This window comes from Lampetra fluviatilis, chromosome 25 (assembly GCF_964198595.1).
Source record: "Lampetra fluviatilis chromosome 25, kcLamFluv1.1, whole genome shotgun sequence".
NCBI classification, from domain to species: Eukaryota; Metazoa; Chordata; class Hyperoartia; order Petromyzontiformes; family Petromyzontidae; genus Lampetra; species Lampetra fluviatilis.
The window spans coordinates 5827438-5851338 of NC_136299.1; the positions used below are offsets into that span (position 1 = coordinate 5827438).

Sequence of the window (23901 nt, forward strand, 5' to 3'; positions counted from 1 at the left end):
GGGGGTACATGAGGTGATTTATAAATGTGAAAATATATTATACACGAGTCATTCGTGAATAATCATGTATGAATCTGCCAATATTAAATATCTACAATCCATATGGTAACCGAGAACGATATGAAAGACCTTTCTAAACTCATCGATCATAAACAATAACATGTAACGCGTCCATTGGATTTTTTTATTTGCTTGCAGTTACGAAGACACCTCACAAAATGGGCAATTGGTTCAAATATTGATGTTCATTATTCATACATTAATTTCTCAGAACCATGTTGGGTCAGGCAAGGGTTGACTCGGTTGAAACAAAATTCAACAAGAGCTAAAACTTGATTTGGAGCTACAGTAGCCAAAAAAGGTTCCGAATCACTGGTTTAGGCCACCAACTACAAGTTAATAAATGTGGCCGTCCGAGGCAGCAGCGAAACAGACATCTGCAGCCACGGACTCATCAGTACATGTGTAGAGTAGAAGAGGGTCGTGGCGTCATGTGCGCCGTCCGGTGCGATGGCGTCACGCGCTCTGGACGGCGTACATGACGACACAGCTCCTCGAGTATAAAGGGGGGACCCCGTGACGTAAGCGGGGTCGTAGCTGGAGTCAAGGGTCGAGAGAGGGTGAAACGGGGAGCCAGGGTCAAGAGGGTAGGGACAGTGGAGATAGCACAGCGCCAGGGCTGGACGTGGCTGTGCTCCTAGGTCGGCCGTGTTGGCTGATCCCACGGCCGGCGCAGAGGAGACGACACAGGGCAAGCCGGCTGTGTTGGGACCCAGTGGGACCTAGCTCGGGACCCCTAACCCCTGGGAAGTTGTTACACACTGGTGTACTCCCAAACGTTAATAGACCTTTGGCGGAAGCCCTTAACCCTACCTCCGTCTCTGAGTGCGTCCCGGGAACTTCTCAGTACATGTTCACAAGCTATGGGGGTCTCCAGTGTAAAGCCCCTGCATATAGAGGCTCCCAGAGGTACAAGGCAGCAGTGAAGAATTCTGCATTTAGGTTTAAAACTGGAAGAATGAGTCCAAGGTTCCACTTCCACTCATTCTATTCACACCTCGAAGTACAAATTGGAAACATTTTCTCAACATCTGAGCGGCCTGTTTTTATAGTTCTGTAATGTGGTTGTTTTTGCTGTAATTTTATTTGGAGGTTCTCACGTCCCAAATGACCCCTCGTCCCTCGTGAACCCACGACCCTCATGACCCCAAGTGCCACGTGACCCCACAATTCCGCCATGACCCCACGACTCCCCCATGACCTCTGCTCACGCAACTCAGTGTACGCAGGACGCAATCTCAGCTCGGTTCTTTATTCACGCGGAGAGCGCGCGGCCCCCATGCGGCACGCACGGAGCGGTCCGTGGCCACGGGACCCGATACAGGCGTAGGGCTTCCACAGGGAGGCACAGGGGCTCAGTCTGGGAGATTGGCTAAAGGGTTAAGTTCGGGCCAGAGGGCGGCCCAAGTCTCACTTCTGCGTGTCACGATGGCATCGAGCCGGTACAGCAGGGGCCGTTTCATGATGGCCGGCGGAGGCTGCACTGGCCCGCATGGCGAAGGGGGGTTGTTGGGAGGGGGGTCTTGGCTCGGGCAGACGAAAGGATGGGAGGCTGGCTCGGAAACCGGGGAACTGGGAAGGGGGATGTGGGTCCCAGCCATGTGATCACCGCTTTGGGGGGAGGGGATCGGGGACAGTGCGGCAGCCCACGTCTCGGGCAAGTGGGCAGGGGAGACAGGGCAAGGGTCAACGGATACACGGCACGACAGCCAATATGAAGAATATAACAAAGGGCGGTGGATGGGGAAAATGGGGCAAAAGTGGACTGGGAGCATGGCACACGAGGCAGTGGATAGGGGCAGTGGGCACAGTCATTGCCAAAGGGCAAAAAAGGGGATAGGGCAGCGGGCACTCCTCATGTGCCGCCCCAGGGTCGTGGATGGGAGCCCGGGGCCTCGGTCACCCACCCCACAGCGACAGCATCACAGCTCAAGCTCGGGTACACAGGTACTCACAGGTACTCAGTACTCACCACCACCTCTACAGCGCTAGCACTAGCTCTACCAAAACAGCAGCGACGCGGGCAGTCACAGCGACATTCACCAAGTAGATACCGCGTGTGTGCGTGCGTGTGCATCACATTTTGGACAATACATACGTGTTTCATAAATAAGACAAACAACATTGATTCATTATAGCAAATTATCATTATACAGTAATTATAGGAATCCTAAGTTCCTTTGCGACAAGGCGGTCAGCTCGGCGTGTCCCCACGGTTCAGTCCTGGGAAGGGAGAGGGAAGAGGGAGACAAGAGAGGGGAGAGACAGAGAATGTGACTCCACCAACACCATCGCAGCAGCCCACATGACCCCTCTCTCCACCTATGTGACCCCACCCCTCAACATGACCTGTGCATCCCTCCTCCATTCGCATGGCACCTGTGCTCCAACAAGATCCATGATCCCACATAACACCTGCGGAGTCCCTGTCCGTCCCCCATCCACCATGCCAAAGGTACCCTCCCTGCATGACCCGTGTCCTCTCCCTCAGCTCACGTGACCAGTGCCCCCTCCCGCCCCGCGTGGCGTACCTCCTCGGAGCTGCTCTCGTACTTCATGACATCGGAGGGAGGGGGAGGGGCCCCGTCGCGGCTTTGCCGCTTCTCGGCCTTCACCATGCGCTCGTTGAGGATGTCGGCCACGCGGGTCTGGTGCACAAAGTCCAGCACCTGTGTGCAGCAGCCGCAGCAGCACCAGCAGCATCCGCAGCAGCAGCATCGGCAGCAGCAGCAGCGGCAGCAGCGGCGGCAGCAGCAGCGGCGGCAGCAGCAGCACCAGCAGCATCCGCAGCAACAGCATCGGCAGAAGCAGCGGCGGCAGCAGCAGCGGCGGCAGCCGCAACAGCACCAGCAGCATCCACAGCAGCAGCATCGGCAGAAGCAGCGGCGGCAGCAGCAGCGGCGGAAGCAGCAATCGCAGCGAACAAGCACGTGCACACACGTGCACACATGCGCACGGGTGCGTGACAACAGGTACACATTCACACACATCCCCACCACAAACACGTGCGCGCGTGAACAGTATACATCCATTCACACACAAGATCACACACACACACCCACACGCTTACGCCTCAAATAAATTCACAGCCCAATGTCAATTGCACTCACAGATGACGAGGCGGCCAGAAACCAAAGGCGGGGGAGTGACTCCTCTCTTGACCTCGTTTTCGACCTCTTTTCCAACCTTTTTCTCGTCCCCTTACCCGACCCCCTCTCTAGAACCCTCTCTCCACCGCTTGCCCGACCCCTTGCCCGAGCCGTTCAATCTCCGGGGAGTTCCGGGGGCTCACCTGTTTGCGCGAGTGAGAGGCAAACTCCTCGAGCGTCTCGGCCGCCTCCAGTTTCCCCTGCCGCCGGTAGAGAGCTCCCAGGTTCTTCAAAGTTGTGGCCAGAGTTGGGCTGTACGCACGCACACACCACAGGTATAAAGTCAACGATCCCCCGTACAGCCTGAACAGAATAAAGGAGCAAGTGCTGCTCGCAAGGCTGGCATGGGATGCAAGGGGGTGGGAGGCCACACCGCAACAGGTACTCTAACATTAAAGGCTGAGATGACCTAGGGGAGGGCCCGGGACTGGTTAAGATATTCGCCACTGTTATTGGTCGTCAACAGAAATCGAACCCAGGCGATTCTTGCTGCGAGGCACCAGTGGTATCACTATGCCATCTTGCCACCAAGTACAGGTGAAAGGCTGAGGTGAGGGAATTGAGGTTGGAATGTGTAACAGACCTGGGGTCAATTATAACTTAATCAAGTGCAGTCCTGTCAGCTGAAGTGAAGGTGACCGCACTTCGATTGCACTCGTTCCGAACGAGCCTATTGTAATGCGGATGAGCCCAGGGCTGTTGCGTGGGATGCACCTGTTGATGCTGCAGGTGCGGTACCACCCGTTTTCCTTCACAGCATTCCAGCCCTTGCCCTGGCGCACGGCACCGTCAGCCACACACACACACAAAGACAAAGTCAAAGATCCCCCATATAGCCTTAACAGGCTTTTGGGGCAAGTGCTGTTAGCGAGAATCTATGACGGCCGATACGGCAAACGAGTGTTGTGGGTGGACAGTACTACGCCTGGCCGCCATTTCCTCCCTAGTGGGGATGTTTACACACCGTACCAGGTACAGCAAAACCTTGGATTGCGAGCATAATTCGTTCCGGAAACGTGTTTGTAATCCAAAGCACTCGTATATCAAAGCACTCGTATATCAGTTGTGGTCACGTGACGCTCGGCAGACAAAGCGTATACGTATTACTCGTATTGCAAGACCTCGCTCGTTTATCAAATTAATATTTATTTAAAATTTTTGCTCGTCTTGCAAAACACTTGCAGACCAAGTTACTCGCAATCCAAGGTTTTACTGTATTTCTTTGAGGCCCAGTTGACCTAGAGGAGGCCCAGGACCAATTCAGATAACCATTACTGGTGTTGGCCATGAGCAGAAATCGAACTCGGATTGGCAGGTTTGTCGTGCAGTGCACAAGCCGCTACGCCACCGTTCCCCACACAGACACGCGCACACGATCCACGGTGCCATGCGTCACAGCGATCATGTGCGTGTATTGTGCCGCTGTGTGTGTGTTATGCCACTGTGTGTGTGTGTTGTGCCACGTCTGGCTGCGCACCTTTGTCTCCTCGCGCTCCTCCGCGTGCATCCAGATGGGTTTGTTTTCTCCTGCAGGAGCCACAGAGCAGCGCCACCCAACACAAGCACGGCGCCCAGAGTGAGCACACCACAACACCCGCCGTTCTCACTTCTCACACACAACCAGCACGACACCCAACCCTAACCCAACCTTCACGCTAATCGAACCCTAACCCGTAACCAAACAATGCTTCCACCGCCCAGCTACACCCACTCCGGCATTCCCACTGAGCTCTACCCATGCAGATTGACCCTCGCCTTCACCCAAAGCCTCGCCCCGAGCTCTACTCCGAGCCTCACCGAGCGTGGCGTGGCTTCTTACCGTTAATGGCGCCGAACTCGCGCTCGTGAGCCCGAGTGAGGATCTCCTTGTACAGCGCCTCCGCTGCCTTGTACTTGCCCTGCTTCAGGAAGCAGGATGCCTGCAGCGCACACACATTTACATGTACTCACACACACGCGCGTGTACTCACACAAGCGCACACACACGTGTACTCACACGAGCGCACACACACACACGTGTACCCGCACGCACCAGGTTGTTCTTGGTCTTGGCCACATTGGGGTCGTCGGGGCCCAGCCGCCCCTCATAGATGTCGAGTGCGCGCTGGTAGTAGTGCTCCACCTCTCCATACTTGCTCTGATTCTGGCAGAGCAGCGCCAGGTTGTTCAGCTGCTTTGCCACGTCCGGGTGGTCCTTGCCTAGCGCCTACACACAAAGACAAAGGTCCCCCATGTAGCCCATGCAAACTGTTGGAGCAACTGCTGTCGAATTTCAACGAAGGCCGGCACGGTGCACCTACGAGGGGTGGGTGTGGCCAGCGCTGCGCCGGGCCGTCTGCGTCTCCCTGACTTTTACACACCACAGCAGACACTCGTGTTGAGGCTGGGATGACTGACACGCCGGGCCTCCTGCGTCTCCCTGACTTTTACACACCGCAGCAGACACTCGTGTTGAGGCTGGGATGACTGACGGGACGTGTGCTGGACTGGTTTGGATATCCAGCACTGATGTTGGCCGTGAGTGAAAATCAATCTCGGGTCATCAGGTTCACAGCCCAACTTGCTTATCACTACGCCACTGCTCCCCACACACGCGCACACACTAACGCACAAGCATTCGCACACGTACACATGCAGACTCACGCATGCACACACTCGCACAAACGCACGCACACTCTTATTCCACACGCGTGCACCCACCTTCTCGCGGATCTCCAGGGCCTTCTTGCAGAGCGGCTCAGCCTCCTTGTACTTGCCGCGCTTGCCATAGAGCACGGCCAGGTTGTTGAGGGTGGCCGCCACCTGCAGGGAGACGTGGCCCACAGTACGTGAGCGCGTATGGTGAGGACTGGGTGTGTGATGGTGTGTGCGTGTGTGTGATGGTGTGTGTGCGTATGTGATCGTGTGCGTGTAAGATGGAGTCTGTGTATGGGAGCGGTAGTGCAGCGGTTAGCATGCTGCGCCATGAACCCGGTGACCTGAGTTCGATTCTCGCTCACGGCCAACACCAGTGACGATTATCTGAACTGGTCCTGGGCCTCCCCTAGGTCCACTCAGCCTCAAAATGAGTACCTGGTGCAGTGTATAAACATCGCCACTAGGGAGACAATGGCGGCCAGGTGTGGTCCTGGCCACCCACCCCCTCGCGTACCGTCCTTCATAGGTGCCTGCTAACAACATTTGCTCCAAAAATCTGGTAAGGCGACATGGGGGATCTTTGTCTTTGTTTGGTTGTGGTGGTGGTGGACTACGGTACTCACGGCTGGGTGATCTTTTCCAAGGGTTTTTTCCCGGATGGCGAGGGCGTCGTTCAGCATCTTGGCAGCCTCCTTGTACATGTTCTGATCCCTGGGCGGCGACATGGGCAAAATACAGTCATACCTCGGTATACGACTGCTTTGGCATACGTCGAATTTGGTATACGTCGTGTTTTAACGAGAAAAAAATGTCTTGGCTTGGGATACGACGCGCTTGCTAAAACTTGTATGGGTCGGGATGAGTCACCGCGTACAATACCCGCGTACACAACACAGTTACGGCTCTAACAAGGCGTAACAGTATTGTGTGGAATGACCAGACAATGTCACACTTCAGGAACATTCTTTGAAAAAGGCAAAAACAAACTTCAATGGGCAGGTTTTTAGTAAAACTCAAACCTGGTGAGCCTCAACCAGGTCCAAATAAAAAAAAAGGCATAAAAGATAAAAAAAACCCAGAATTTCAGCTTCCTGAAGTTCTAATGGAAGGGGACTCTCCTTCCAAAAAATAACATCTCCTCCTCCTCCCCTTCCTCACCACCATCTTCGTAGGCTATCAACTCCTCTCAGCAAGGTAAAGTGATGTTACATTTTATTTTTATTTCAATTTATTTTAATTTATTTATGCATTTTTTAAAATGTATGTATGCATTTTAGTAATAAGTAGTGTCTAAATTATTTTATACAATCCTATAGTTTGTCTGTCTATAGTTTTCTAGTTAGATTTTTTGTTGCTATTTCTTTTATACCTGATGATGATTGCTTGTGTTGCAATCGAAACGTCGTAATATGTTATTTTAATTTATTATTTTATTTTTAGACGTGACTTAACCGAAAAGAACCAAAGAATAATCCTATTAATGTATAATATGCCATATAAAATATAATTTCTTATACTCTGGAACAGATTATTTCCTTTCCCTTTATTTCTTATGGGAAAAATTTGTTTGGTATTCGTCATTTTCAGTACAAGTCCTACCTTCTGGAACGAATTAACGACGTATACCGAGGTACCACTGTATACCAACAGCACGTTGTGTGTGTGTGCGTGTTACGAGGCGTGTGCGTGCGTGCGTTGGTGTTACGAGTCGTGCTTCACCGGTAGACGAGAGCCAGGATGTTGAGCATGGTGGCCACATCCGGGTGGTCGTGGCCGCTCGTCTTCTCCAGGTCCTCGAGCGCCTGCTTGCACAGCGGCACGGCCACCTCGTAGCGGCCCTGCGATGCATACTGGATCACCAGGTTGTGGAGTGTCTTGAGCCGCGCCGGGATCTCGTAACCAGCCTGGAGCGCGCCCACCGATGCCGCACTGCTCACGTGCACTGCGGGGCCACGCACACAGGCATGCATTTCACACACACGCGCATGCATACGTGCATGCGCGTGCATGCGAGTGAGGCGAGTTTGTGAGCTCACCTTGGTCGCTGAGGGACTCCTCCCCACGGAAGAGCTCGTCCAGAGTTCCCCGTGAGCACACGGAATCCTTGTCGTCCTGCAATGCACACACAAAGGCCAAGATCCCCCGAGAGCTTAAACAGACTCTTGGGACAAATGCTGTTAGCAGGCACGGCACACGAATGGGTGTGTGGCTAGCACCACGCACGCCACATTTGCTGCCTCACTGCTGATGTTTACACATTGCACCAGGTACCCATTTGAGGCTAAGTCGACCTAGGAGAAGCCCACGACCACTTTAGATATTGATCACCTAAAGTTGGTGGTGAGTGGGAATCGAACTCGGGTTGCCTGGTTGGTAGCACAGCACACCAATCGCTACACTACCACTCCTGTATACACATATACTCGGACAAACCCAGACACACGTACATCCACAAATACCGGTGTGACGTAGCCCGTGTGGTTTGGCCAGGATAGTGTAGCAGCAGCGAGCGGTGTGGCCGAAAAACAATGTGGCCGCAATGGTGTGTCCAGTGCGGCTGTAACGATGTGGGTGGGGGGTAATGTAGCCACAGCGGTGTTGCAGGGACGGTGCGGTGAGGCTCACCGAGGGAGAGAGGTCATCGTCGTATTTGCGCATCTGGCTCATGAACTCCAGGTGCTTCTTCTCCTCCTCGAGCTGCGCCACGGCCTGCTCGCTGCGCTGCAGCTTCTGCTGCGTGCCGGCCAGCTCGTCGCGCAGCCACTGGTTCTCCTGGCACAGGCGCCGCACCTGTGCTCGCAGCTTCTGCTTCTCCGACTCCATCGAGTTCAGGTGGTTTGTCAGCGCCATCATCACCTGGGGTGGGCAGCGGGAGAGGCTCGAGAGCGCAGACTGGAAACACGAGCTGGCGTCGGCCCGAGTCAGGCTTGCCTGCCCTGCCGGCCAATCCAACTGTCTTTTAGTTCCCCTGACTACTCACCCACTCACCCAAACTTACGCCTACCTGCTCACCCCACAGTCCACCAGCCCAAAAAGCCCACTCGTCAACTTGCACTCCCGTCCGACCACTCGCAGATTATCTCATTCACCTGCCCGCTCCCTCCACAGCCCATTCACTCACTCGCTCGTCCAATCGCTCGGCCGCTTGTCCCGCAAGCCCTCACCTGCGCTTCCCCAAGCCCCAGGTCGATCATGTCGAGGCTCTTTTTGACGAGCTGCGTCTTCTCGGTGACGACGTCATCATCCTCATCTCCGTCCTCATCGCGGTTGTGCCCACGCACCGTGGCGGCGTGGTGCGGACGTGCCAGCGCCTCCAGCAGCGTGTGCAGCAGCAGCGTGTGCTCCCCGCGCAGCGCCTCCAGCCCCTGCATGACGGTGCGCGTGCCCGACAGGATCTCCTCTTGCGACAGGCGGCTGGGCCGCTCCTCGCGCACCAACACCACGGTCGACATGGCCTCGGCGTCAGCTGCACTGCACCGCACGGCACCGAGGGCACCACCGTTACCGTAACATCAAGGGCAGCAGTGTGGCACGGTGGCAACACTTGAGCCTCACAACAAGAATGGCCTGGGTTTGAAATATATCACCCCCCTGTTCTGCAGAGTGTGTATGTGGGTGAGCGCTACAGTGAGTGTCTGAATGAGTGTGTGAGTGCGTGTGTGTGTGTATGTGTATGTGCACGCGCGGGTGTGTGTGTGATTTTGAGTGAGTGGAGTTTGTATGTGCTCCCCCTTTTCTAATTGAGTTTTTTTCTGGGTTCTCTGGTTTCTTCCCATAGCTAAAACAAAACCACAATTTAACTGTTATTGGACAAAATATCTCAGTGCTGAAAATTAACCTGCAAATTACTCAACTGGCATTACAAATACCAAAAACATCAGCCCCTCCTGCGAAAACTGAACAGGACCTTCCTGAAAATGAGTCTTGAGACTCAGCGAGACTTTCCTGGGAAAATTAGTGGAATAATAATAATAACCAGCAAAGACAAATATCCCCCGTATAGCCATAACAGACTTTTTGGGGCAAGTGCTGTGAGCGAGCACCTATAAAGGCCGGCACGGCACACGGAGGAGGTTGGTGGCCAGAACCACACCTGGCCACCTTTGTCTCCCGAGTGGCAATGTTTACACACCGCACTAGGTACTCATTTTAGTCAACCGAGGGAAATCCCAGGACCGGTTAAGATAATATAATCGTCACTGGTGCCAGACGACAGCGGGAATCGAACTCGGGCCGCCGGGTTCGTAGCGCGGCGTGCGCTAACCGCTACACTACCGCTCCCCACATCACCACCACATTCACCAGCACCCACGCCAACACAATCACCACCACCATCAGCACTACCATCAGTAGCCATCATCATCACAAGTATCGACCGCAGCCGACGCCCTTCCCGGGCGCTGTCCCCGCTCTCCCAGCCCCATCGGCGCTTCCTCGCGTCGAGCATCGATCCCCCGCCCCCACCCCCTTGCTCCCCCATCCCCCCCCAAGGTCATGACATCACTCGGCTCTTTTTAGCGAAAGACGCTCAGAGCCACAAGCAGAACACTAACACTGATTCGAACTCTAACCCTATCTCTAACCATAACTCTAGCCTAATCCTAACCCGTACGATAATCCCAATTACTGTATACCTAACGCCAACATTATTCAGCTGTATATCTAACCATGACTCGATCTCTTATTCTCAGAGGTGTGGACTCGAGTCATGTGACTTGGACTCGAGTCAGACTCGAGTCATGAATTTGATGACTTGCGACTCGACTTGGACTTGCATAACAATGACTTTGTCCCACCTATGAGATGTGGACTCGAGTCATGTGACTTGGACTCGAGTCAGACTCGAGTCATGAATTTGATGACTTGCGACTCGACTTGGACTTGCATAACAATGACTTTGTCCCACCTCTGCTTATTCTATCCCTAGCCATAAATTTCCCTCTAACCCGACCACAAACCCCGACAGCCTACAACACTAACTCTAACGCTGGTTCTACTGGACAGTATTTGTAATCTACCTCTATGACCCCTAGCCCCCGCTACCACTCACTCTAACCCGAATGGAACTCCCACTCACAGCCCTGACCCCAACTCGAACTCGAACACACACGGCTCGGAGGCGCGCGTCTCTCCCAAGCGTCACGACGCTGCTTATGCTGATGAAACCTCCAGCCGAGCCACAGCCTCCTCCCTGCACCCTGCCTCCTCCTCTTGCACCCCACCTCCCAGCACCACCCTGCCTCCCTCGGGGCTCCACACTTCCCTGGACTCCACCTCCTGCACCGAGTTTCCTCCTGAACCCACCTCCTGCACCCCACCTCCTGCACCGAGTTTCTTCCTGCACCCCAGCTCCTGCACCCCGCCTCCTGCACCCCACCTCCTGAACCCCACCTCCTGCACCCCAGCTCCCAGCACCCCAGCTCCCTGGACTCCACCTCCTGCACAGAGTTTCCTCCTGCACCCCACCTCCTGCACCCCAGCTCCTGCACCCCGCCTCCTGCACCCCACCTCCTGCACCCCACTTCCCTGGACTCCACCTCCTGCACCTAGTGTCCTCCTGGACCCCACAGCTCCCTGCACCCCACCTCTCCCTGCACAGCACATCTCTGCATCCCACCCCCCAGAGCCATCGCACACCACAGATGATCAGTCCGTGGGACCCCTGCGTTGTGGATGCCACCAATCACATTAATCAGTTACATCCCGTGAACACATCACACAATACACACAACACGCACGCTGTATTCACAACGTGGACACATCACACACAACACGCACGCTGTATTCACAACGTGCACACATCACACAATACACACAACACGCACGCTGTATTCACAACGTGCACACATCACACAATACACACAACACGCACGCTGTATTCACAACGTGCACACATCACACAATACACACAACACGCATGCTGTATTCACAACGTGCACACATCACACAATACACACAACACGCACGCTGTATTCACAACGTGGACACATCACACAATACACACAACACGCACGCTGTATTCACAACGTGGACACATCACACACAACACGCACGCTGTATTCACAACGTGCACACATCACACAATACACATACAACACAAACATTGTTCACACACGATATGTACTCAATTGCACACACACACACAGTACACATACGTAACACACACACACGTGCACACAAAACACTACATAAAGCACACACTACGCAATGTACACAATGAATGGATAATGGACGTGCACACACAGTGCACATACCATAAGCACACATTATATAATACTGTACAGTAATAATAAACACATACACATTGCACACACAAATCCCCCCGTATAGCCTGAACAGATTGTTAGGGCTAGTGCTGTTAGCGAGCACCTATGAAGGCCGAAATGGCACACGAGGGGGTGGGTGGCCAGCACCAAACCCTCCCGCCTTTGTCTCCCAAGCGACGATGTTTACACACCGCACCAGGTACTCGATTGAGGCCGAGTCGACCTAGGGGAGGCCCGCGACCGGTTCAAATAATCATCACTGGTGGTGGCCGTGAGCGGGAATTGAACCCGGGTTGCCGGGTTTGTAGCGCAACGCGCTAACCGCTCCCCACATTACACACAATGCACACACACTACACACACACTACACACAATACACACACACACTGATCACTACGTACAATGCACCAACACCCCGCCCACACACACTACACACACAGCACAACACACACTACACACACTACACACATAGCACAACACTCCGCCTACACACACTACACACACCGCCTACACACCTTACACACACACTACACACACACACTACACACACACTACACACACACACTACACACACACACTACACACACACACTACACACACAGTACACAACACACCTCCCACACACACTACACACACACTACACACATAGCACAACACACCGCCCACACACACTACACACACACAGCACAACACACCGCCCACACACAGTGCACGACACACACACTACACCCACTGGACACACACACACACTGCCCACACACACTACACCCACTGGACACACACACACTGCCCACACACACCACACACCCTGGACACACACACACTGCCCACACAAACCACACACACCCTGGACATACACACGACACATACACTACACGCACTGGACCCACACGACACACACCGCACACCCACTGGACACACACACGACACACACTGCCCACACACACCACACGCCCTGGACACACACACACGACACATACACCACACCCACTGCCCACACCCCAGACCCACTGGACACACACTGCCCACACACCCCACACGCCCTGGACACACACACCACCCCTACACACTCCGAACTGCCCACACCGATGCGGCGCTGCCCGCCCCTGCGCTCTCTACTGCAGAGGCCGCGGCCTCCTCCTCCCGTCCCCGACTCGAGATCCACGCAGCGCGGAGGAGGGAGGAGGAGAGACAAAGGCGGCCCCCACCTCTGCACAGGAATCGCCGCTCCTCTAGAGCCGAGCCCGCGGATCCATCCAAACACGGCCACGTTACTCCGTTTTCTCGTGTCCCGTTACACCGGTGACGTTACCCCTGGACCCCGTAAGCGCAGAGCTCGGAGCGCTGGTAAGGCAGCTGCTGATAGCGGTGATAGCGGTGATTCTGGTGAGGCTGGGGGTGAGGCTGGGGGGTGATTCTGGTGAGGCTGGGGGTGATTCTGGTGAGGCTGGGGGGTGATTCTGGTGAGGCTGGGGGGTGATTCTGGTGAGGCTGGAGGGTGAATCTGGTGAGGCTGGAGGGTGAATCTGGTGAGGCTGGGGGGTGATTCTGGTGAGGCTGGAGGGTGAATCTGGTGAGGCTGGAGGGTGAATCTGGTGAGGCTGGGGGGTGATTCTGGTGAGGCTGGGAGGTGATTCTGGTGAGGCTGGGGGTGAGGCTGGGGGGTGATTCTGGTGAGGCTGGGGGGTGATTCTGGTGAGGCTGGGGGGTGATTCTGGTGAGGTTGGGGGTGAGGCTGGGGGGTGATTCTGGTGAGGCTGGGGGGTGATTCTGGTGAGGCTGGGAGGTGATTCTGGTGAGGCTGGGGGGTGATTCTGGTGAGGCTGGGGGGTGATTCTGGTGAGGTTGGGGGTGATTCTGGTGAGGCTGGGAGGTGATTCTGGTGAGGCTGGGGGGTGATTCTGGTGAGGCTGGGGGTGAGGCTGGGGGGTGATGCTGCTACCGCTGATGCTGTCGCTGCTGCTGCCGTCTCGCCCGGGCGCCGGAGCTGATGCGCATGCGGCGCGGGTGGCGTCACGGGGAACGGGAAGCGAGGGATGGGGAGTGGGGGGTGATGGGGAGTGGGGGGATGGGGAGTGGGGGGGGATGGAGAGTGGGGGGTGATGGGGAGTGGGGGGTGATGGTGGGGGGTGATGGTGGGGGGTGGGGGTTAGGGGGGGGCTCTCATGCAGGACCCCCCCCCCACGCAGCCGCGAGATAACACAAGGGGCGAGCTACCCCCCCCCACATGCACCTCGCACACGGAGACAAAGACCCCCCCATTATAGCCTGAACAGATTCTTAAGGCAAGTGCTGTTCGCAAGCACCTAAGACACGCGAGGGGATGGGTGGCCAACACCACGCCCGGCCGCCTTTTTCTCCCCAGTGATTATGTTTTACACACCAAACCAGGCACTCATTTGAGGCCGAGTTGATCTAGGGGAGGCCCAGAACAGGTTCAGATGAACCGTCACTGATGCTCGGATTGCCGGGTTCGTAGCACGACACCCCCCCCCCCCACGCTTCACACACACCACGACAGCCGCAACACGCGACCATTTAAACCTGAGACGCGGCCACAACGCACGCACAGCACCACGTGCCGTGCACAACCTCCACCGCTGTGCACAACAACTCAAAACCTCCACCCCCACCGCACCCTATAGCCACAACCACACACCCTAATACGCACCCACACTCATCCACACACCAATACAAAGTCACACACACACCTCGACACACAGCACCTACCCCCACAAGCTCCCCGACGCACACCGCTGCAGCCGCGCAGCAGGACACCTGCACCCGCCTTGCGCAAGGGGGAAACGCTGCCGCGGTGACGTCATCGCAGCGCTCTCCGCTCTCGGGCTGCAGCCTCCACGAGACCCCCCCCCCATCCCTCTCCCCCCCCCATCCCTCTCCCATCTCCCCCCCCTCCCCCATCCCTTTCCCCCCTCCCCCATCCCTCTCCCCCCCCTCCCCCCATCCCCCTCCCCCCATCCCCCTCCCCCCATCCCTCTCCCCCCATCCCTCTCCCCCCATCCCTCTTTCCCCCCTCCCCCCATCCCTCTCCCATCTCCCCCCCTCCCCCATCCCTCTCCCCCCTCCCCCCATCCCTCTCTCATCTCCCCCCATCCCTCTCCCCCATCCCCCTCCCCGGCCCTACCCCCCAAGCCCCCCCCCCCAGCCTCCCCCCAAAGCCCCCTCCCCCAAGCCCCCTCCCGCGGGGGGCACGGTGCTGTCTGCCTTACGACCACTCCGCATTTCCCGCCCAGGAGCTCACACAGCGCTGCAGCTGCTGGGGACACCCAACAACCCCTGTGCCACTGTCCGTGTGTGTGCCCATGTGCCACTGTTCCTGTTTCACTACCACGTGTGTCACTGTCCTTGAGTCTATCCCTGTGTCTACGCGTGTCCCTGTATCACGATGCTTGTGTGTATCCGTGTCACTACCATTTGTGTCACTGCCATGTATATCCCTGTATCTACGTGTCCCTGTGCCACTACCCCATGTCCATGTGTCACTACGTGTGTGGCTATCCCTATGTATCTGCCCGTATCCCTGTGTCACTGTCCCTGTTATCCCTGTATCACTACCCTTGGTCTCACTGTCCTTGCGTCTATCTATCTTTGTTTAACCCCGTATCCCTGTGCCACTAACCACCCCGTGTGTCAGTCTCCCGTGCGTTTGTGTCACTGCTCGCCGCGTCTTTCTCCCAGAAATCCGAGCTCTTATAGGAGATGAAAAATCATGAAATCACTACTCAGTTCAGCGGCGCGGACAGAGCTGGGGTGGCAACGGTGGCACGGCACTCACAGATACACAGCGACATGTTACTCAATTTCCAGGCCACCAATTCAACAGAGCCATTCCCCTCGCGCCATGGACGTCAGTGTCCAGGATCAATCCCTGCATCTCTTTCCAAGGCTCATCGGAAGAGTGACCGCCTCGCAATCGGAAGGCTGCGAGTTCAAATCTTGGTTGAGGCTGGTTGAGGCAAACCTTTATCCCGACGGGGTCGATAAAATAACGACCATTTTTTGGGGAGAGACAACAGTGGTTGTCCTATGCATAGACTGGGCCCCGACATAGGAATGTGGAATTTCCATCACTGGTTATGTAGGGCTGTAAACAGGAGATGAGTTTCGATGCCTCCACGATCATTTGAACAGCAGGAAGTCACCTTGGCCCTTAACTTGCCGTGGCTGTGTAATAACCCTGTGTAATAAGACACCCAGAACCTCACACCAAGCAGCTCCGAATCTGCTCGGCACAAAACTCGGTAGGTGCCACCAACCATCGTCAGGCCATCGCCAATTCATCACCCACGAGCATCACTAATCATCACTCATTACCACCAGCTTATCAGCAGATATTACCAACATCACCAACTGATCAACATCAACTCTAGATTTGAAGTTTTCGTGACTGCAAGGATTCATACTCTTTGTTTTTTTCGGTCACGTAGGTAAAAAAATGTAAACTCCTCGCCAACCAATATTACCTGACATCACTCAATATCACCAGGACATCATCACGAGCCAACACAACCATCGTTCTATCACCTGCCGTTACTCACCATTATGAGCCACTACTCAATGTTGTCAGCCAACACCCATCACCAGAAAAAAATCCAAATATTGCTATCCCAGGCCCATCAACATCCATGCTCATCACCACGCCGCTCCTTCTTGTCTCACTCAACATTACAGAGACAAGAAACATTCATGACGAGGGCCAGGGCACGGCCACCACCGCGACACAGCAGAGGGGCCCTGTCGGCTCAATCGAATCACGACCATCACCAACTTACCACCATCGCCACCACCGCCACCACCACCAACATTTAATCTACGGGTGAAATTATATATTACTAGTACGACTACATAATGGATATAATAATCACCACCACATTTACTATCATCACCATAAACTACCAACATCATTACCACGATCATCATCGCCATCACCGCACGCGCTTTGTGTGATTGGGCAGGTGAGCGGATCTCATTGCGGTGCTCGTTGGCGCATTAACGGGCAAACCATCATCACCATCACCACCACATCATCACTGCCACATCATCACCATCACCACATCATCACTGCCAACATCATAATTCCCATCACCATCGTCACTGCTCATTATCAACAACCATCGCTAACATCACCACCACCATCACGACCAACAATCACCATCACGAACATCATCACTACTAACATCACGAACATCACTAGCAACATCATTACATTCACTCTAACCACCACGACCCATCATCACTACCATCATCATCATCATCATCAATACGATCTGCAATAATACCACCACCACCATTACTACCAACCATCATCAATACCATCAGCATCAACATCACCACCATCACTACCAACAATCACCATCACGAACATCACCACGAACATCACAAGCAACATCATTACATTCACTCTAACCACCACTACCCATCATCACAACCATCACTACCGTCATCATCAATACGATCTGCAATAATACCACCACCATTCCTACCAAACATCATCAATACCATCAGCATCGACATCACCATCACCACCACCAATCACCATCACGAACATCACTAGCAACATCATTACCGTCACTCTAACCACCACGACCCATCATCACAACCATCACTACCGTCATCATCAACACCATCATCACCATCATCTCCCCCCCCCCCACCGCACGACACCTACCCGCGGCTGCAGGATTTGTGGCCGCTCTGGACTCACTTCGCGCGCCCGCGAGACGCCACGCGCAATGCCGAGGGTATCGAGTGGTGTCACGGTGGTGGTTAACGCGGTAACGGGGTTGCTAGGGTAACGGGGTTGCTCGGGTAACGGGGGTAGCGATGGAAACGCGCAGAGCTCCGTGCGCTCCCGGCTCGGCCGCTCGGCTACAGCGTGACGTCATCCCAGCGTGCCCCGCGTCGGGGTCACGGTTCGCCTCGTGGAGCTCGTGGTGCCAGATCGAGGGCACCGGGGCCCATGTCCCATGTACCCCCCCCTGATCTCACGTCCACCTCCTCGTACGCTCTGTAATTCTCATCAGTTGGCCAAGGCGTTCCGCCATCTATGGTGGCGCTCGGCCTAAGCAAGCTTAGCAAAAGCTAATGACTCCTATTGGATCGGATGCCCCAGAGGTATCACCTGCATTATCTAATGAAAAAACAATTATCATAAATACACTCACGAATCCCCTAATCTCTATCGTGTCTGAAGAGATGTATTTTTTCGTCTTGCTTAATTTCTATCGGTATGGGAACGAACGGCAGGAAACGTTACACGCACTTCAAAGAGAAGGCTGTACATTTGGGCTAGGAATAACGGAGCAAAACAGGTCACGCGCAATACGTTCACTCAACATTTGGAGACGTATGTCGGAGACAACTGGGAAACTGCAGAGCGCGCGTGCAAATACCGAGTCCCCAGGGCAGCTGTTGAACGCGTCTGAAATCACAGGACAGGTGCACAAGAGGTGCGATTGCTTTTGGAAAGCTGAACTTGGTTATGAAAACACAGCCATGTGCGTCTAGAGGTATTTAATCAGCCCACACACTCCCTGCTGTGACGTATGGATCAGAAACGTCAAGGCCATTCATGAAAAATACAAATGAAAGGTGCGCAGAGAAGCGTGGAGATATGCACACTTGGAACGATGAGACGAGCGTGTGGATTAGAGAACGTACACAGGTTAGAGACATCACCCAAACTGTTTAAAAAGTAAGGTTTTGGCAAGACACGTCACAGCTGGAAGGGACAATGGGCAATGGCCAAAAATAATAACGGAGTGGCAGCTGAAGAATGGAACACATTCGAGAGGGTGTGCAAATGCAGGAAGGATTGTTGTAACGCAGGATTGTGGGTGGTAACAACGGAGTGGGGATGCCTTCATCCAGCAGTGGATTGATCATAGCCGATAACGATTTACCGTCAGCTCACGAGGAGCTTATGAATTGAAAGTTGGGCCTCCAATCATTAATCTGACTTCAGGTCTCCAATGGGTCAGCAGCAACACTTTTCTCCACCTTCTCCCCCCCCACCATCATGAACAGCAGTGAGACAGACCGACGGGTTCAACAACACGCTCACTTTATTTCAATTACACGCAAATCCTCTAGCAATAAAGGCATAATGCACACTAAAAAAAATATAAAATATGAACAAGGTGCCCGTTCGTGACCTCGGCCCCCAACATTCCCCTTGGTTCCCTTGCTTGTCTTCTGCTGCCCCCTCTACTCCTGCCCTCCTGGGCAACTCCGCTCCCTCTTGGGGGGGGGCAGCTTCCGACGGTCCCGCTGTGCATTGCGCTTGCGCTTCTGGCTCAGGAATTTGTCGACCTTCCCCGACTTCTTGAGCGCCTGGTACTTCTCTGCCAACTCCTGCTTGCGCAGCTCGGCTGTGGTGGGGGGGGGCACAGACAGTGGGGGGAGGAGGGGTTAGCGTTCACTCCTGTGCCACCACACAGGGTAGGGGGGCATGTGTGTGGGTGGAGGAAGGATGGGGGGGCTCACATTTCTTGGTGTAGAATGGGGAGTGTCCCTGCAGCATGAGCTCCCGCGCCTCACGCTTCGCCTTCAACTCCGCCTCCTGCCGCTTCTCCTGCTTTTGTTTTGCTCTCTCTTGGTTTTCCTGTTCCACGCGTAACCACAACCACTCAGCCACTCAGTGCAAGCAACCACACATCCACAACCACACTGTTCAAACAACCACACAGGTCAAGCGACCGCACACCCACAACCACGACCGAATCGTTCAGGTGACCACGCAGGCAGGAGTCTGTCTCTCCGCATAAAACATACATTTCTCTAGTCCAATAGGCAAGGTGTTACCAGACCATACAAAAAAAATAGCATTTCCTGGAATGTTTAAATGCTTCGTTTAAATGTTGCATACAGCAGCCTGTTTATGGCTGTGTACCACACGATGCTCCACAATGGCAGACGAAGTGTTTAAACGGTGGTGCGCGAGAATGTGCAGCCGTAAAGCTTGCGCTGCATGGGATGTGTTGCCCATCGCCCCGTCCCATCCTCACCATCCTTTGCAGCAAGTACTCCATCTCCTGCTTCCGATCACTCGACTTCACCTTCTTCAGCCCCTTCTCCAGCTCCTGAAGCACGTAGACACATGCACACAAGCACGCGTACCTCACGATCCAGTGTGCGCGTCTCTCACGTATCCCACTACACGGAACGGTCACGGTGTTGCCCCCACCTTCTTCTCACGCTGACGGATGGAGTCCAGGAAGCTGTAGGTGCTCTGGAAGATGGTCTCGCTGAATGTCCCTGACAGGTCATCAAACCGTGGGTCCCGCACAACCTGTGAGCAGAGAGAAACAGGTGACGCATGGCTCCTATCAATATGTGCATTTACCTATGAGAGCCTCACAATTTAAGTCGAGGCTCAAGATCTCCACATTCACTCTACCTATGACTGCGTCTCTCTTAAATATACACACAAACCCCTTGAGAACAGTGTCTTGGAATATAGTTGCATCTATACACTATACGGATTGATTGCACTTGTTGAACGAGAAAAGCCTCACCGAGTCCCGGGGCTCTTTTATAACGGAGCGATGTCACGATGCGTTACCCAATTAAGTAATTTGGGGTGTCATTTTTCAAATTTGGCAGATTTGGACAATGATGCTGGCACACAATGGCCTACTCTTCTTCAAATGACAACACGAGATCTTTAATGCCCACTCTGAAGCAAATGGTGTATCTAATGTTATGGTTAATATGGCATATACACACCGGACTAATAATCAGGGCAGCCTGGCCACAAACCTCTGCAACAAGGGTGAACGCGATACGACTGGGCTGTCACTATCACCCTAAATTATACTATTATCACCCAGTGGGAGCATGGGGGGAAGACGTAAGGCGGCATGGGTGGCCATTGGGAGGGAGGGGGAACGTGGGGGGCGTGTGTCGTCACCTCCTTCTTCATTGAGATCACCTGACGCAGGCGACCCACAGGGCGCTTAGAGGACATCTCCACGGGCCTGTGAGAGGCAGAACACAACTTAATGAGACACAGTGAGGTGGATGTGGCGAGGTGGATGCGGCGAGGTGGATGCGGCGAGGTGGATGCGGCGAGGTGGATGCGGCGAGGTGGATGCGGCGAGGTGGATGCGGCGAGGTGGATGCGGCGAGGTGGATGCGGCGAGGTGGATGCGGCGAGGTGGATGCGGCGAGGTGGATGCGGCGAGGTGGATGTGGCGAGGTGGATGTGGTGAGGTGGACACCCTGGTAAGGCACTGGTGAGGTAGACACGACAGTGCGGGGTCACGGTGAGATAGACGTGGTGAGGTGTTGTGGAGATGTTGTGATGAGGTGGAACAGTGGTGAGGAGGTATTGGTGAGGGACCGGTTCTTGTCGCTCCTCTTGGGCGCGCCCCCCGCTCCTCCTGCACGTGCCCCTGCACTCCTGCGCTCGAACTCCTTGGTGCCGATGGTCTCCCGCAAACGCTGAAGCTCCTCCAAGGACATCTCGGCCATCTCTGCTTGCGCACACAGAGACTCTGGGTTAGTGTGGTTAAATCGATTTATTTTGTATTATCGGTATTCGCGTTTTTTTTTAAAACTGGTGAAGCAACGATATGCCGGTCACATAGAAACGCCTGCAGCTTGCAATGCCCTTTAGAGCTCCCTCTATTGGAGGGGCCCCCATCCACCAGCAGTAGCGTGAGCGGGCATTTGCAGGGCTGCACCTTTTACCCGAGCAATTAGGGCAAATATTTACCACGCGGTGATTGAGGCCGCCTTGCCGTGTGTGCGTTCTCACGTGGAAATCCGTGTCTTCATGGGTGAACATTTCATTACCGCTGCCTGTTTCCGTTAACAATAGATTCTGTAAAAGGTCATCGGTTAACAACCCGACGAACAAACCAAGTCACAACACGCGACTCCTCACCTCACCTCGCTTCCAGCCGCTGTCCTGATCGGCGTCGCCAGCGAGCTCCGCGTCGCTCTCTGAACTGCTATCGTCTTTCTCATCTTCGTCCCCTTCCTTGACTGCCAGCGCCACACCTCCAGGTTGCCCCTCGGAGCCCTGCGCCACTGCCCGCTTCCCGGGGCTTTTGCGAGGGTCGGGGCCCGCGTTTTGGGGCCTTCGCTGCGGGGCCGATAAGCCTCGTCCTCGTCCCCGTCCCCGCTGCAGCTTCCCTCCCCGGGGAGGGAGACGCGACTGCCCCGGGGTCGTCCCCCTCCCCGCCCGGCGGGAGACGTCGCCTGGTAGCGGCATCTGGGGGTCTCGGGGTCTCTCGGGGGCTCTCGGGGTCGTCCTGGAACGAAAACGAGGGAGGACCACGAACTATACAGTGCGTACAGTGCGGCACGTGTGTTGTCACGTGACGGTGGCGCGCTCTGCGCATGCGCGGTTGTGTGTGTGTGTGTGGGGGGTGCAGCCAAGCGCTATCCACTGCTGGATGAGGCGGCTGTGAAACACCGAGACCAGCGCTCGAAGAGTAAAGATCACCCCCAGATTTTAAGTTTTCGTGACTGCAGGGATCCATACTGTTTGGTTCTTGCGGTAAAGTCACGGAGGTAGAAAATTAAACAAAATAAGAATTAAATCGCGACGTTTCGATTGCAACACAAGCAATCATCACGTTGGAAAACCACAGCAAAACACAATATTGATGATTGGTTTTCCCAGCTGATGATGATTGCTTGTGTTGCAATCGAAACGTCGCGATTAATTATTTTGTTTTCTACCTACGTGACTTTACCGAAACAACCAAAGAGTAAAGATCCCCCCATTGTAGCCTTGACAGACTGTAGGGGCAAGTGCTGTTAGCAGCTAGCAGCACCTATGAAGGCCGGCACGGCACACGAGAGGGCGGGTGGCCAACACCACGCCCGGCCGCCTTTGTCTCCCCGATGTTTACAACACCGCACCCACGGCTCACCACATCCCCCCTATATCCGAATAGACCCCGAAGATCCCTTGACTTCGATCTTACGAGCAGCTTATGGCACAAACAATTGCAGCAGCAGATAATGACACTTGATGATGAACAAATTATCGATTAAAAACTCTCCGGTCAGTGTACGGTGATCCACCACCATGCAGAAGCATGGCACACGTAGCGACTGCATGCCAGATTTACAAATAACTTACGAAGGAGGCATCATTACAGCAACGATTCAGACACTCCCGTACTGCTGATGAAATTATCTGTCTCAAACCCAGTGCAATGTAAAATTACAGCTGCTGCTCTACATCACTCGTAGGCAGAACACTGGCATCACCCTCCATCACATCACAGCACACACACACGTGACAGACACCAGAGGTGTGGACTCGAGTCATGTGACTTGGACTCGAGTCAGACTCGAGTCATGAATTTGATGACTTGCGACTCGACTTGGACTTGCATAACAATGACTTTGTCCCACCTATGAGATGTGGACTCGAGTCATGTGACTTGGACTCGAGTCAGACTCGAGTCATGAATTTGATGACTTGCGACTCGACTTGGACTTGCATAACAATGACTTTGTCCCACCTCTGACAGACACACACACACCTGTGACACACACACACCCGTGACACAGCACACACACCCGTGACACACACACAAACCCGTGACATAGCACACACACACACACACACGTGACACACACACACACGTGACACACACACACACGTGACACACACACACACGTGACACACACACACACGTGACACACACAACACACGTGACACAACACACCTGGACACACACACACGTGACACAGCACACACGTGACACACACACCTGTGACACAACACACACACACCTGTGACA

General features: G+C 54.4%; 2 protein-coding genes across 8 annotated transcripts; both read right to left on the reverse strand.

Moving 5' to 3' along the window:
• Nucleotides 1-1298: 1298 nt before the first annotated feature.
• Nucleotides 1299-18023, reverse strand: LOC144941686 (kinesin light chain 1-like). Of its 7 annotated transcripts, none has more exons than XM_078868064.1 (14): nt 17802-18023; nt 9011-9312; nt 8472-8702; nt 7883-7958; nt 7566-7788; nt 6470-6557; nt 5910-6011; nt 5242-5415; nt 5029-5128; nt 4687-4736; nt 3924-3982; nt 3353-3461; nt 2592-2729; nt 1299-2283 (listed from the first exon to the last, which is right to left on the reverse strand). In XM_078868064.1, the coding sequence occupies exons 2-14, from the start codon at nt 9296-9298 to the stop codon at nt 2278-2280; spliced, it is 1644 nt and encodes a 547-aa protein (XP_078724190.1). In that variant the 5' UTR covers nt 9299-9312; nt 17802-18023; the 3' UTR covers nt 1299-2277. The 7 variants fall into 7 exon arrangements, with proteins under 7 accessions (XP_078724190.1, XP_078724188.1, XP_078724186.1 ...); XM_078868062.1 differs by having other exon boundaries at nt 9011-9317; XM_078868060.1 differs by lacking the exon at nt 17802-18023 and adding an exon at nt 14843-14945 and having other exon boundaries at nt 2592-2708; nt 9011-9317.
• Nucleotides 18024-19179: 1156 nt separating this feature from the next.
• RRP36 (ribosomal RNA processing 36) lies at nt 19180-22449 on the reverse strand. Its single transcript, XM_078868364.1, has 7 exons — nt 22028-22449; nt 21477-21609; nt 21045-21111; nt 20319-20423; nt 20140-20214; nt 19619-19736; nt 19180-19503 (listed from the first exon to the last, which is right to left on the reverse strand). Exons 1-7 carry the CDS (start codon nt 22350-22352, stop codon nt 19340-19342), a joined length of 987 nt encoding a protein of 328 aa, XP_078724490.1. The 5' UTR covers nt 22353-22449; the 3' UTR covers nt 19180-19339.
• Between the last annotated feature and the right edge of the window lie 1452 nt (nt 22450-23901).

Bases quoted from the DNA above. Each gene is read 5' to 3' on its own strand.
- LOC144941686 (XM_078868059.1), bottom strand. From the start codon at position 14,937: ATGACGTCACCGCGGCAGCGTTTCCCCCTTGCGCAAGGCGGGTGCAGG. The intron at 7,789-7,882 runs GTGAGCTCACAA...GTGGCCCCGCAG, and splicing joins GGAGTCCCTCAGCGACCAAG to TGCACGTGAGCAGTGCGGCA. The intron at 4,737-5,028 runs GTAAGAAGCCAC...TGGCTCCTGCAG, and splicing joins CGAGTTCGGCGCCATTAACG to GAGAAAACAAACCCATCTGG.
- RRP36 (XM_078868364.1), bottom strand. From the start codon at position 22,352: ATGCCGCTACCAGGCGACGTCTCCCGCCGGGCGGGGAGGGGGACGACC. The intron at 20,424-21,044 runs GTGACGACACAC...CTCTGCTCACAG, and splicing joins TGATCTCAATGAAGAAGGAG to GTTGTGCGGGACCCACGGTT. The intron at 20,215-20,318 runs GTGGGGGCAACA...TACGTGCTTCAG, and splicing joins TCCGTCAGCGTGAGAAGAAG to GAGCTGGAGAAGGGGCTGAA.